A 13,972-nucleotide genomic window follows, 5' to 3' on the forward strand; every position below is an offset into this window, starting at 1 on the left:
ACTAAGACAAAACAGCGAAAGCCGAATTTTGCCTTTCAAATAATGCCAAGTCGCTTGACTCTTTTTTTTGTTTATATACGAATGACATAACCGAATTACTTCATGAGCTGCTACTTTAATTCCTAGGGGTGGAAAATTCCATAAGTTAATTTAATGTGGATGTAAAAAAAACCACCAGCCATACACACGAAGGCGCTCTCTTCCTGTGGGCCCTCACATGAAGCACGCAGGCTGCAATGGGCTTCTAAACGCTATCTTAAACATAATGTACACCAGTTCCCGGTGTATAATGAGTTTAATCAATCCCTTTGTGCAGCGCTACAGCAGAAACACGCATCTTCTGAGGTTCCCGTGCAAAAGTTTGCACTGAAACACTGTTTTCTACAATTCAATCTGAAATGTTATGATAAAATCCCCTCAATCCACATAACCTCTGAAATAACAGGAACTGCGGAAAGCCAGGAAATTCACAGCTAAAGTTGAAAATATACGCTTAGCTCATGCCCTTGAGAGATGGAGATGGGCAGATTAAACCGACCGAGACTCCACGTTTTTATCTTGACATGCAACTTCCAAAACTTCGGCCTTGACAATCCTCACAGATACAGAAACCTTACGAGCAGCCCGACAACAAACCCCATGTTATCCTAATCTCTAAGCCGCTTCTGCCTCTTCCCAGAAGTTTCTTTGCAGGTGTCCCAGGTGGTTCTGTACCAGCTTTATGAGCCCGGTGAAGGGACGTTGCCTCTGTTTTAAAATGGTAATTAATTATGACGTTTTCCACCCAGCAAATGCTCATGCACGCGCTTAACTTTCAAAGTCACCACCAGTCCCAGCGGGGCGACTCAGGGCGGTAACATCGAGCACACACGTGCTTGTAGAACCCAGGTCTGGATGGGATGGGAAACCCAAACTTCCATCCCCTCTGCTCCATCTGCAGGCCACCCCCCTTCCCGGCCCTGCCACCCCCAAACACCCCCTGCAAAGGGACCGGCTTTGGGCCAGCAGCTGCTGCAGCCCAGCTTTGCAGCTGGGGCACAAGCGGAGGATGCTGGGCACATGGAGTGATGATGTGTGTTCAAACTCCTGCCCTCCAGCCTGCCCAGCCGAGGAAGCCATGCCCAACACCCTGTGAGGGCACACACACCCCCCCCCCCCAGCTCCTGCACACCAGGGCAGCGACTGAAGAAATATCCCTTTTTTGAGACTTTCCTGCTGCCCTTCTCCTAGCTGCATGGTTGCAGGGGCAGCGGAGCCGGCAGCTCCTCCAGGCTTGTGCTGCTAAACCAGTTTGCTGCTAAACTGGTATCAAACACACTGTATTTGTTCACGGTGTGAATGAATGCGCACCCGTTTGCTCATGGCACAGGGGAAATTCGGACCAGGGCCATCAGCAAATTCCAGGGGCCTGCTAAAAATTAGGAAATGCTGAAATGCTCTCCTTACTGGGTGACTAAAAAAGCAAGGGAATGTAAAATAAGAAATCCCTTTTAAGATGGCCAGTTACAGCAAACGGTTCGCGCAGGGAGTGGGACTCTGCTTCCAGCCACACAGCTGTAAACCTGGCCTCATTCCATTAAAACTGGAGCGCTTGATTCCCATTTCCAGCAGCATCTGACTGATCTCTGCGTTATTTTTGTCTGGGGAGAAAAGTCACACATCTGCTGCGGGAGGGAGAGGGCGGGCAGGCAGCGCAGGCAGGGGGCGCAGGCTCTGCACTGCGCCGCAGCGGCCCCGGCCCCGGCGTGCTCGGGCAGCACGCGTAGGTGTGCGGTGGGCACAGCCGCTTCCACCAGTGCACTCGACAAGTTTCCGGTCTATGCCTCCCACTGCTACTTTATTTACTGCAGCTGGCCAGCCTTTTATAGCCTGTTTCATGTATTAAAATTCAAATGTGGAAAACATTACCAGTATCCTCCTTGATTTTTTTTTTTGTAAATTTTTTCCCCCTTCAACTTCCTTTTCAGCATGGAATGTATCAAATGGCCAAAGGCTAACTTCAGACTGACTCCACTCAAAAACTATTTCCTTTGTTCTTATGTTTTCAGTTCAAAATTCATACCAGTTTTCCAAAAGAAATGATTGGGCCTGACTCTTTCACCCAAGTTATGGTTTCAGACAGTGAGTAATGCTGCCTGGGAACGCAGCAGACTGGTTTTTCAGAGAAATGTCCCTGTCTTGTTTGCAGCAGCAGCAGTGCTGCTCTCCAAGCATCCCAGTTCTCCTGCCCAGCTACCTCCCTCTGACCATATGTGTCTTTAGCCAAGACCAAACAAAACTGGCCAGACCCCATTGCTCCACACTTCTCCTGGAAAAGCCGGTGCCTACATATTCCTAAAAATACAAAAGCATTTTTTTTAGATGCATGATAGCAGCACTTCGATTTCTCATTGTTGCTGCTTTTTTGGTCTAAATCTAACTTCACCTACATCTGGTATTTAAGTGAGGAGCACATATTTATGGAACAAACTGCCTCTGAAGTGATGCCCTGGGTGCATGTTGCATCAGTTTAACATATGCAAAGCGAACAAAGCTACAAAATTAAACTCTTTTCTCTTGATCGAGAGCAGATATGCAGAAACAGTTGTAAGTCACAGATCTGGCTTTATTAAAAGCCAGATTTCTTCATTAAAAGCAGTATTGTTTAAACACTGGAGGAAAAAATAGCTTTGTACAGACTAAAATCTTAGATTATATGTATCCCAAGTGTATTTAACATATTACCTGAGGCCGAGCTAAATTACAGTCTAGAATTTCCTTTTGTGAATTCTCAGCAACTGCCACAGAGAGAAAAACAATGTCTGGTTCATGCTAATTTTATTGGGGAAGGGGAGACGAGATGGATTTAGCCAAGCTGCTGAAAAAGCATCTTTTTACCTCTCAGAGCCTTTTGCCAGACCATTCACTTTGCTTTTTTTTTTGAATCTCCAAAAGGCCCAGGCTCATTTGTGGATTTTAATGATATTTCACCCACAATGGAGTCACTTATAGTCACATTTAATTTAACGAGGAGCAGAGCCTGTCACAAAGCTGCCCTGATAAAAAAATGAAAAAAAACCCCTCTTATTGTCCTTTCTCAGGTGCTTAATTTCCACAACTGATGTTACATTTTAATAACCTGAAGCAACAGAAATGATAGGCAAGTATTTAGCTGAGGGCAGCGCATGCGGACAAGTCAGAAGGGGAGAACTGCTCGGCCGAGGGTGGCTGGGGAGGGAGAGCTGAGCATCACATATTTTCTTGCAGGGGGGGAAGCAGGAGACAGCTGGGACATTTTAATTTCCATATGAGTTGGCAGACCTCAGTTGTGGAAGGCTCTGGGCAGCGGACAGCACTCAAGCTTTGACATAAAACTGTGCCCTTGGCTGGAGACGGAGCGTGCCGAGGGCTGCGGGGCCATCCCCGGCATGGGATGGAGAGCGGCCGAAAGCCCTTGGCTCAGCTCGGCCCTGGCTCGACACGCTGCCTGGGAACATCCCCCAGCATCACACCAGGCTTGGGAACGGCCCTGCTGAATAAAGCCATGCTCTCAATACCGCTGAAGGCTAATTATTTTATAATCACCTAACCAACTATCACGACAGCACCGAGCGCGGGGGCATCGCCAGCACCCAGACCGGGGAATGCGGTAATTATCAAATAATTGGCCACCAGAAGAAGCTCCTTCCTTCCCCTAGCAGTTGCCTCACACTCCAGCATCAAAGTTTTTTTCTTTCTTTCTTTCTTTCTTTCTTTCTTTCTTTCTTTCTTTCTTTCTTTCTTTTCTTTCTTTCTTTCTTTCTTTCTTTCTTTCTTTCTTTCTTTCCCCACTTGCCTTGTGAAAAAAAGGAGGAATCCTGTCTGAATCCTGTCAAATACAACTCTAAATGTTTGCATTTTCCATATGATGTCTAATCCTATTTGGAATGCTTCTGAACATTTGGCCTTGATTACATCTTGGAGCAATGAATTTCACAGGTCATTGTGTGTGGAAGAAAAAGTATTTCTTTTTGTCAGGTTCACTGAATGTCCCCTTGTTCTTTAATTATAAGGCAGGATGAATAGGAGAGCGAGATTTACCTTCTCTATGCTGTCCATTATTCTGTGTACTTCTATTATGCCTCCTCTTATTCACCTCCTTTCTAAACAAAATCACCACAATCTGTTCAACCTCCCTTCACATGAAAACCCTTCCCTGCTTGCAATCATTGCTGCTGTTTGTCCCCAAACTCCTCCTAATTCCACTACACTTTTCTCAGATAGGAAACCCCAAACAGAGGAGAGCTCAGGGGAAGGTATGCACGCACATTATGTGTGTGTCAATACACCCTCGTGGCACCCACGGCCACTCCATCACTTTTGGTGCCCTTCCTCACCTGCCTTTTCAATTCAATGGGCTTTTTTTCCTTATTTCCAGTGATTCTTGTGCACCGAGGAGAAATTTTCATGTGTCTCTAGCAGGGGCACATGCTCTCCTCCCTACATGTATATGGTATATTGAAATTCTCTCTCCTAACCTGCCCTGTCTTGCCCTTCGCATGTGGGGCGAGCAGGGGATCAAGCCTCGTCCTCTGCAGCGCCGTGCAGCAGCGAGCCGCCCGCGGGTCTGTCACAGCCCTATTTCCCTATATTCCCCCCCCCGCCTTAATTAATCTAACTAGCTTGAACCATCTGAAAATACTGCCAGATAACTCCTTGTTCCCTTTCTCCATTCCACGTGTGAGTAAGCAACTCTATTTCTGGAATAAGATTTGGAAAGAGAACAGCAAAGGCTTTTGAATCCCGCTGAAGATGACACTGACCCCACTCAGCCCCCCATGTGCGCAGTGGCACCGCCTGCGTCCCTGGGCTGCTTTGCAGCTCCTGCGGCACCACTGCTCCTTCATCAACTTCTGCTGAGGCACTTGGAGGTTTCTGTAGACTCACGTGCATTGTGTTAGGTGCTTTGCCTTCTTATTTTTGTGACATATTAAACTAGGAAAAAGATTGAAGAGACAGGTTTTTCCTTTGCAAGAGAGAAAGCAACTGCAAAATATTTCCTTCGCATCATGGAATGGTCATGTCATCCCGGGGGAAACATGCAGCTCTTAATCCTGACCTACCTTCTCCCCCAGCTTTAAGCACGTGTTTAAAATGAGGACAGGATGAGCTCCTGGTCCTTACACCTTCTCCAGCCCTGCACACCAAAGCCCAGCCTTACACCCCAAACCGCACCCAGCTTCCCAAGCAAGCGGTGGGTCCCCAGCGAAACGCAACACTACTGACAACTTTCTGAAAGCAAAAAAAGGAAAGCATTTTCTTTTTGGAAACAGGGACCTGGGGAGGGGCAGTGAATTTATGTTCACCTGCCCTGGAAGCAAAAGAATAAATGACCCCAAGGATTTTGACCCCCCTCATGCCCCGCCATGCATGTGCACACCCACCCAGTCTGCACCGCTGTGCAAACACCTGTGAGAAGGGTAAACTGGGGCGGTGCAGCCACATGAACCACCCTTGGAAAGGCACAGGGCAGCCCAACCTCATCCTGCTGGTGTATGCCTGCCCCACAGCTGTGGGGCTGCTCCCACCGCATGCTCCTGCCCCACTGCCATGAGGCTGCTGCCCCTCACCCCCCCGCCCCACAGTGCCCATCAGTGACTTCTCAACACGCCCATGCCCTCAGCCAACACCAGCCATGTTAGCGAGGATGGCTGACGAGGTGGGACGCTGAGCCCAGCAGCTCGGTGCCAGGGACAGCAGTTGTACCAGCCGGGCTGAGGGCACTGTGGGGACAAACACCCCCGGGGGCACTCGCTGCCATCACCCGCTGCAATGAGGCAAGGCAGCACCGCGCCCTCCACCAACATGTGCTGGTGCACCACACCTCTGAGAAGCTGCTGACCCTTGCACCCACCCACCCACCCTTCATCCTCCCCAAGCCCTGGCCATCAGGGAGTTCCAGTGCCACCGGCGAGTCCCGCGGCTTACCATGAGCGAGTGCCGGTTGGCGGAGAGCAGGCCGGTGCCGTAGCCGGAGCCCAGACCGGCCATGGCTCCATTGTGCGACGGCCCTATCAAGCCGTGCATGTCGGCATGGCCCCCTGGCATGGCGGTGGCGGGCCCCACCGCGTGGTTGCGCAGCACGTGGATGGCATCATCCAGTCTCTCCAGGCGGTCCTCGATCCGGCTTTGCTGTTTGTGTGCGAGAAACAAAGCGGGAAGAGCATCAGCAGACGCGCAGGGCTGCCTAGCGCCGGGGACGAGGTGCTGCTGCCAGTGTGCATGGGGCACGTGGGGGCACGGTCACTGATACAGCCAGTCCTTCCTTCTCAACCCCTTGGTGTTTGTTGGGGTTTTTTTTTGTTGGCTTTGGCTTTTTTTTTGCCTTTTTTTTTTTCCCCTGAAAGAAGTGGTTTTGTTTCCCTAGGGCAATGTTTAGAGTAGCATTGTGGGGAAGGAGAGAGCATGGTTAACACGAGTACAGCTTTGATTTTCATGGGCAAAACAGGTTCAATGATTCCTCATGAACATAATCATTACAGTACATATGTTGCCCTCTATGTCTTTGAAAAGTTTTAGTGATACTTGAAAAAAAAAATAATAAAAAAATAAGTAGAAGTAAAGAAAACAAATATACCTCTAATTGTAATCAATCTCTTGACCAGGATTTTCCTCCCTCCATCTAATCCCAGGATCACACACAAAGACAGAAAGAGAAACTACCAGGTCCTACAGTCCCTTGCTGCTAGTTGGATTTCTTCCCTACAGGTACGCATCCTACAACCACTTTTCTCACTGGCAAAATCAGCAATAAACACTCCTCCCTACCTGTGCAGCTTATGGCCAGTGAGCAATGCAGCAAGGACTAGCAGCTGGGGCAGTCCCAGGGGGCCAGGGCTGCTCCAAACTGCCCCCCCCCCCAGCTGCAATACCATTGGGGTCTCTACATCCATGCACCCCCCACTTCTCCGACCATCCTGAGAGCCAGCCCACCCACAGCCTTGGGGAGAGCCATTGAGAACCCCCACCGCTGCTCCCCCAGCTCCTGCTAAGCCAAAACCCAGCCCCCGAGGCGTGCTGCTGGCAGGGCGAGGATGAGGAGAAGCAATGGGCTGCAAGGAATTCAAACTCGAGGCTTCAGCCTGCCTGTTGCACTGACTGCTCCACGAAAAGAGGGACTCGTGTTGTCTGCAGACACCCCCCCCCCCCCCCCCCCCCCCCCCCCCGTTCTGCTTCCCCCAAGCTCCACCACCATCCTCAGCTGTCCCCAGCACAAGCCACATGCAGACCTGGGCACCTGGAGTCTTTGCTCATTAATAAAATACAAATGGGGGAAGCTCAACAGGACAGTCCCTGAGCACTGGGGAACCCCAGCTGTAAAAATAATTAGGCATAGCTTATGGATCTCTTCATCAAATCTCTTAACCAACCCATTGCTCTCCAAAAACCAAAATAACTCAAAAACCTGCAGAAGACAGACAGCCTAGAAAATATCACAGTCCATCATGAGAAGGATTTCTGTATCGGGGCAGAAAAAATAGTCCCTACTAATTCCCAACTCTGGCAATCTTCTAATGGAGTCAACGGGTTTGATGCATTGCCCCATACTAGGGGGGTTCAATGCTGTGCTCTCGGGAATTATCCCATTGCTTTTATTTTAAGAAAACTTTTAGGCTCTAGCACTGTTTATTTGACACCCAACAATATGTCAGGCATTTCACACCGGTCGGTGAAACCCCCTACATTCCCACCGGAGACCAGCAGCCAACCGAGAAGAGCGAGGCAGAGGACATGGGGCTCTACAGTTCTTCTCTGTCCTAACGTGCTTTTGGCCAGCTCCAACTCGGACTTCATCCTTCCATTAGGAAAAGGAACAAATCCTACTGACATCCCCGTAACCCTCCCTGCCATGCAATTTAGGACCAGCTTGGCTTGGCAAGCTGAGCCAGCCGGCTTTTCCCAGGGAGAGGACTCCAGTTAAGCAGCATCTCAAACCACATCATGTATCTCGAGCACAGGGCACCCAGGATACGAATTTAGAGGTGGTAAAATCAAGTCCGAGGGCATAGCGGTCACTAACAAAATGAAAACCTGTGTGAGAAGAATGGATGAGAAATGGAAAGAACAGCAAGTAAAATACTGAGGCAGAGGAGGTCACTAATCAAAACATACCAAAGAGTGTAAGGGACCTTCATAATTGGGAGATGATGACGCTTGACCTCCATTTCTAGACCAAACAGCTGTGCCTGCTAATAGTAAAATTGGAATTACCATTAGAACTATGCAAACAAAACTTTCTTTCAAACTTTTTGGACAGTTTTGTAGACATGTAAATGCCGTATTCCAGATAGACTATAGAGAACTTCCAAAATACACACGGATGAAAAAAAAAAGGTATTTTGTAGCAAAGTATGTAGATGTAGGCCACAAAGTTCCCCCAGGTTGCTCCTCTGCGTAGAGGGCTGCATTCATTCAGCAGCTGGAGCTGCGAGAGGCTCCAGGAGAAGGAAACATCTCGGTGGTGGAAGGAGAAGCTCCGCAGCCGCAGGGGGCTGCAGGGAGGCTGGACCCCTACGCCAGCCCAGCCCAGCCCGTTCTCCGAGCCTGGCTTCGAGACACACTCAGTGCCACCGATGACGTCATCCCACCCTCAAATTTACAAAATCTTAAAAAAAAAGCAGTCAGTAAAAGCACTGCACACAACATTCACGTAGACGCTGATAAGGTTGGCGCTCTCTTCGGGCAGATTATTTGGTTTGGCCCGGTAAGACCGCCAAAGGGCTGACCGAATGCTGCCTGCTTTGTATCCGCTGCTCTAAATCTGTTCCTGCTGCTGTGGGAAGAAAAGGGCTCCTGGGCTCCAGCAGCGTTTTCTAAGGAAAAATTTGCCCTCGTGAAAGAGGCAAAGCAAACATGGGGGAAAAAAAGTTTTTTTCAAGTGTTTTCCCAAAAGCTTTTATATATATATAGCAAAATACTTGGACAATTTATAATGCTCTTTGGAAGGGGTGATCTTCTGAATGATCTCATAAAATGGGGTTAAGAATTTAAGATGGAAATATTAGAATTTTAATCTTAACATCTACATTGAGTGGCATTTGCTTGGATGGAGACAGGCCAGGGTGGAACTCATGGCAATTTTTTTTTTAGGTTTTTTTTTAGGTTCTCACAGTTAAGATTTTTTTCTCGTAAATGTCAAAATTATGTCAGTTCTAATTAAAACTTAAATCTTCCCTTTTCTGGTGCCCATGGAGCTTTTAGCTGAAGTTTTGCTGCAGCACCGAATGGAGCAATGAACAGCAATCTTTACTTTGGAAATAATTTTTAACTAGCCCTTGATGTCCATGAGGGAAAGCGTTTTGCATGCTAAACACTTTCAGCTCTTATTGAAATGCACTTATACTCCTTATTTTTATTTATTTTGACACTCAGTTCTCCCTATTTACCCAGTAGAGCCTGCAGAAAGCAACGCAGCCCCACCTAGCACGGGATCTTCCTCCTTGCCTCGACCCCTTCCATCAGGAAGGAGGAACGTGGTACTGGGGGTGCTACACCTCAGGGGCTATTCCAGGCTAAGTAAGGGCAAAACGTCATTTTCTGAGGTGTGAGACCCCTCCCCAAGCTATGACAGGCCAAGGTGGTCCCTCCATCCCCTGCTAGGGGCAGCTGCACAGGGATAGTTGTTGGCTGGATGCCACCCCACCGGGAGGTGCTCCTTCACGGCAGGCAAGTGGGATGGAGGGGGACGTGGTGCCCCCCTGGCCCTCGTCCTGCCCTGGTAGGACTCACACCAGCTTCTCCCCAGCCCTCCTTCCCAAGGCTCTCATGGCTGCAGAGATACTACGAGGTTTTGGAGCCTGGGGCACCGCCATAAGGGACCAAGAGCCCAGGAGCATCCTCCATCTCTGTCCTGCTCCTTGTGCCCCACAGAGAAGAAACATGGCCACCTCGGCTGCCCTTCAGGTTTCCCGGCGAGGTTAACAGGATTCAGGGCTCGTGCAGAAAGAGGAGCGTGGGGTCTTTGCTCACTTGTGACCTCGTCTCAAAGAGGGGGTGGGAAGCCTGGAGGCCCCCCCAAGGCGCTGTGTGGGAGGAGAAGCCCAACCCCCTAGCTGAAACCTTTCAGGGCTTAAGAAATCTGCATATATTCAGGTAAATGTTTAAAGCACCTGATGCTCATGAGAACTACCCTGGGCCTCTGGATCTTTTCAGTTTAAGCTTTTAATAGTAAAGTGGGTTTAGTTAAAATATGCAATTATTGTCAACAAAGTGTAAAATGAATCAGCCGGATCTGCAGGGGCTCAGTTTGTCCCCAGGCACATTTTATAGATCAAACAGGCATTTGCTTCAGCCCTGGGAGGGGATGGGGGGAACGTACAAGATGTCCCTGGTGTGGCCAGCCTGCCACGTGGCCACGGCACGGGGACATGCTCTGTGCAGAGCAGAAAGCATCTGCTGCAAGACCCCGAGGGCGTAAGGATGCATAAACCCACTGCTTTTCTGTAAATGCATCCGTCTGAGAGCTGCAACGACCTTCTCTCTGCGCTGGCAATACAGCGTGTGGGCCACCTCTCTGCTCCTCTCTGGGGGGCCACCAGCCACCTGCGCGTGCTTGCCCAGCAATACGGGAACCGCCTGGTGCTGCTGGCTGGATGTGCATCTCACACCCAGTACCGTAGGAGCTCATTTAGGCATCTCCTACCAAAAAATAGGTTGAAACGTTCAGTAAAATAGAATTGTAACAACAATACCTGAGAGAGAAGGGGGAGAACCAACAGGAGTTGAAGGATTTGATGAAAAGCTGTTGTTGGTGTGATCTGGAGAATAGATCTTTAAAAGATGATACAGAATTAATCTAAAGCCATCACAAACTGATGCAGAAAGAAATATGGAATTCTTATGCATTCAGTTCATTTAAATGAAAGCAGGACAGGTTAAAAAGCCTCTTATTAAAATATTAATATTTTTATAAAGACAAAACTGTATTAGATGCAGGAAGCTAGACAACAGACCCCTTTTGATGGGAACAGACACTAGCCAATTAAACGATGGTTGCTGATTGGCACACAGATCTGCTATGGTAGATATACACATTTTCATTGCATAGACTACTTTACGAATGACTGTCATTCAACAAGGCCTTAAAGCACACCTGAAAATTGCTTTTTCATTATGCTGAAATCTCTTAATGGCCAAAAGAAAGCAAAGGGAGTGGAGCATGTTAAACCCTGGCACAGCGGGTAATCTGCAGCAGCCAACTCCAACTACTCGTCCACTGCTCTGGCAAGAAAGCCCCCACATGCCCCGTGCCTGGGCGAGAGTGCCACTGCCCGCGGCATCCCCGCTCAGCACCCATGCCATTTGTCAGGGCACCACTTGAAAGTGGATTCTGTACTGTATCGGTTCTTTCAGGCAAACTAGAGTCTGACTTTTCGTCTTTTTCAATGAAGCATTGAAGAATATGCAAAAAAACTTAACTCTCATGAGAACTCAATGGAACCCACTCTGCCCAGAAAATAACTATAGTGGTCCTTATTAAAAGCCAGCCCGTGCCAACTGGTACCGCAGTGATAGCTGGGGCACAGCACTGTTGCCTCCCACTTTGATGCTGGAAAAGTGCCGTACCCCAGCTAGCCGGGTAAGAGGTGGTAACTGCTGACTTTAACAGCAACCACGGGAACTGAATAGGTGCAAAGTGTCATGAAAAATAGAAATTGGAGAGACAAATTCAAAAGGAATCCTGTCGGTGGATGGCTCGGTAATGCAGAAGTCATCCTGCCACTAGGTTCTGCTCAGACCTCCCTCGCCCTAGGAGGTGCAGTGTGTGCCAGACTGACAGACACAGAGCCTCGGCACCCAGGCAGTGTGACCAGGCTTCCCCTCTTGCCATTTCTCTTCTACCCTACAATTAAGTCTCCAACTTTTGAAACGCCATTTGGCACTGATTGTTCAATATCTCAGTTGGCAGTAACTCCACATGGGTGATCTCTGAGACCAGATCTCTCCCGTTTGCTGTTCATCTTCGTAAACTCCAGGCATTCAATTCTGATTAAAGTTCACACTTTCAAAACGGTAAATGTGTATTCCAAAGTAAATATTTCCTTACAGAGGCAAGTGCTTTCCCCAGCGCATCACCAGTCTGCGAGCTGCCTGCTGCCCCACTTCCTCTGTTTGCTGAAAAACAAAAGACTCGATGTAAAAACAGACAGTAAGACACCATTGATTTCTATTCCTAGTCCACTTACTCTTAATTTAATTGCATTTTAATGCTAATTACATTAAAATTACTCTTTAATTACTATTAGTTTGTTTGCTAAGGTAGATACCAAACACATTCACACTCCGTTTTTGCAGGTAAAATATAAACTTGCCACGCTGTTTTTTTAAAAAAATACATGGCATATTTGATAGTACTTGGCCATGTGGGTTTTACAGGCTTCTACCAGTAGAAGATGCTCAAAGGTATGGAAAACACGCGAGCGTGCAGCGAGGCAAGGTTGGGGTTGGGAAGGGCTCCCCTCCCCTGCCCCCCGCTCCTGGCAGCCCTAGCTCCCCTCGCAAGGCAAGGACAAAGCTCCATCAATAAGCAGCTACCCAGTATTTTGTTGTCTCCTCATTCGCTCTGTGACCCTGGTCCTCTGTATACTTCTCAAAGTGTGTTTTACGGACATTAAGTTCCATAGGGACTTTTCCCAAGTGTTCCTGCAGACTTCACTTGAACATCCCGTGAGCGTTTCATGAACTGATTTTTCACCATCTCTCAGGTGATGGGATTGCACCTTTTACATAAGGAATTTTGGGCAAGAAAAATCATGGTGTAGCAGGCCACCAGTTTCTCATGCTCAGGTGACAGGTTGGAAACTTCTCCACTACAGGAGAAATGAAAGAAAACTACGGATGGAGCACCCCACCAGTTTCAGCATCTATATGGGCCATTTAGAAATGGAAAGCGCAGCTCTGCCTGGCTGCTGCCCACGACCAATGCTTCTGCTTTCACCTCCCAGGACTCTAAGCCAGGCGGCCAGAAAATGAGAAACAAGCCATCGGTAACCATCCCCAAAAGCCTGGATTAACATCTGGGAGGGCTGAGGCAGGAGAGGATCCCGTATGCAGCAGGGTGTGAAGGGCTTCAGCCCCCCCGTCTCCCCCTCAAGCCCCTCGGCACCACGAGGCCGTGGATCCTGTGCTCAGAGGACTTCAGGAGCAAACCAAGCCCTGCTTCGAGCCAGGGGCATCCCCCAGGAAAAGGACTCCGGGACCAAATTGCTCACAGTTGTACCACAAAGTGCAAGCGCAAGCACTTTTTTTTGGTCATTAAAAAGTAATATTAAAAAGCCTCCTCCAAGTTTCACCCCATCATTACTCAGTTAAATACGCAAGGCATGGGAAGGAGCAGGGTTGGATCCATTTTACAGCTCTCGGATTGTAACTGTTGGTGGAACTACAGATGCTAATAACCAAATGCAGCTGGCCCAGCACTCAAAGCAGATGAGCCAATCTGCCTGCGGACGTTGCAGCTCCACGGCAGCAGCTGGGAAAGCTGTGGTCCAGGGGATGCCCTGCCGTCCCCCTCCAGAGTAACCTTGCTGCTCCACCTCCTCTGATCTTCCCACCCTGAACGCATTTCTCTCATCCACTGCCTCATCCCTAGCCTCCACTCCTTGCCCCTTCCAGCCCAGCTGTCCTTGCTCAGCAGGTACCCTGTCTGTGCTGTCAGAAGTATGGGGTACTGACTCCCCCACCCAAGCCCTGCATTTTCATAGCAGCTTCTGCAAGGTCTAGTTCAGAAACCTTAAGGAATGGCACGGAACAGCATTTTCCTTGTATTTCTCAAATACAATGTGCCTGTTATCCAATTTAAGAAACGCAGCATCTTTACGTTGAACCGGACTGCGTAACTCGGATGGTTCATCATCCTCCTCTGGAAAGGCCTCGGGGTCTATGTGCATGCCAGATGCTGCTAGACAAATGAGTGCCATGCGGTCTGCGAGCACGTCTTTGCCAACTTCTTTTT

General features: G+C 48.8%; 1 protein-coding gene across 12 annotated transcripts in view; it reads right to left on the bottom strand.

Moving 5' to 3' along the window:
* The window catches only part of LOC121080579 (transcription factor 4-like), a 239,926-nt gene that overhangs the window by 11,887 nt on the left and 214,067 nt on the right, over nucleotides 1–13,972 (bottom strand). For 7 of the 12 annotated variants that reach the window (XM_040578703.1, XM_040578701.1, XM_040578699.1 and 4 more), the window contains 4 exons: nucleotides 12,065–12,132; nucleotides 10,710–10,788; nucleotides 8,131–8,207; nucleotides 5,947–6,150 (listed from right to left, as the gene is read on the bottom strand). In XM_040578703.1, coding sequence (XP_040434637.1) covers nucleotides 5,947–6,150; nucleotides 8,131–8,207; nucleotides 10,710–10,788; nucleotides 12,065–12,132 — 428 coding nt within the window. The remainder of the gene's footprint in view (nucleotides 1–5,946; nucleotides 6,151–8,130; nucleotides 8,208–10,709; nucleotides 10,789–12,064; nucleotides 12,133–13,972) is intronic. The other 5 variants (XM_040578702.1, XM_040578700.1, XM_040578710.1 and 2 more) reach the window with 2 other exon arrangements.

The sequence above is a fragment of the Falco naumanni genome, chromosome W (assembly GCF_017639655.2).
Source record: "Falco naumanni isolate bFalNau1 chromosome W, bFalNau1.pat, whole genome shotgun sequence".
In the NCBI taxonomy this organism is placed as follows: Eukaryota; Metazoa; Chordata; class Aves; order Falconiformes; family Falconidae; genus Falco; species Falco naumanni.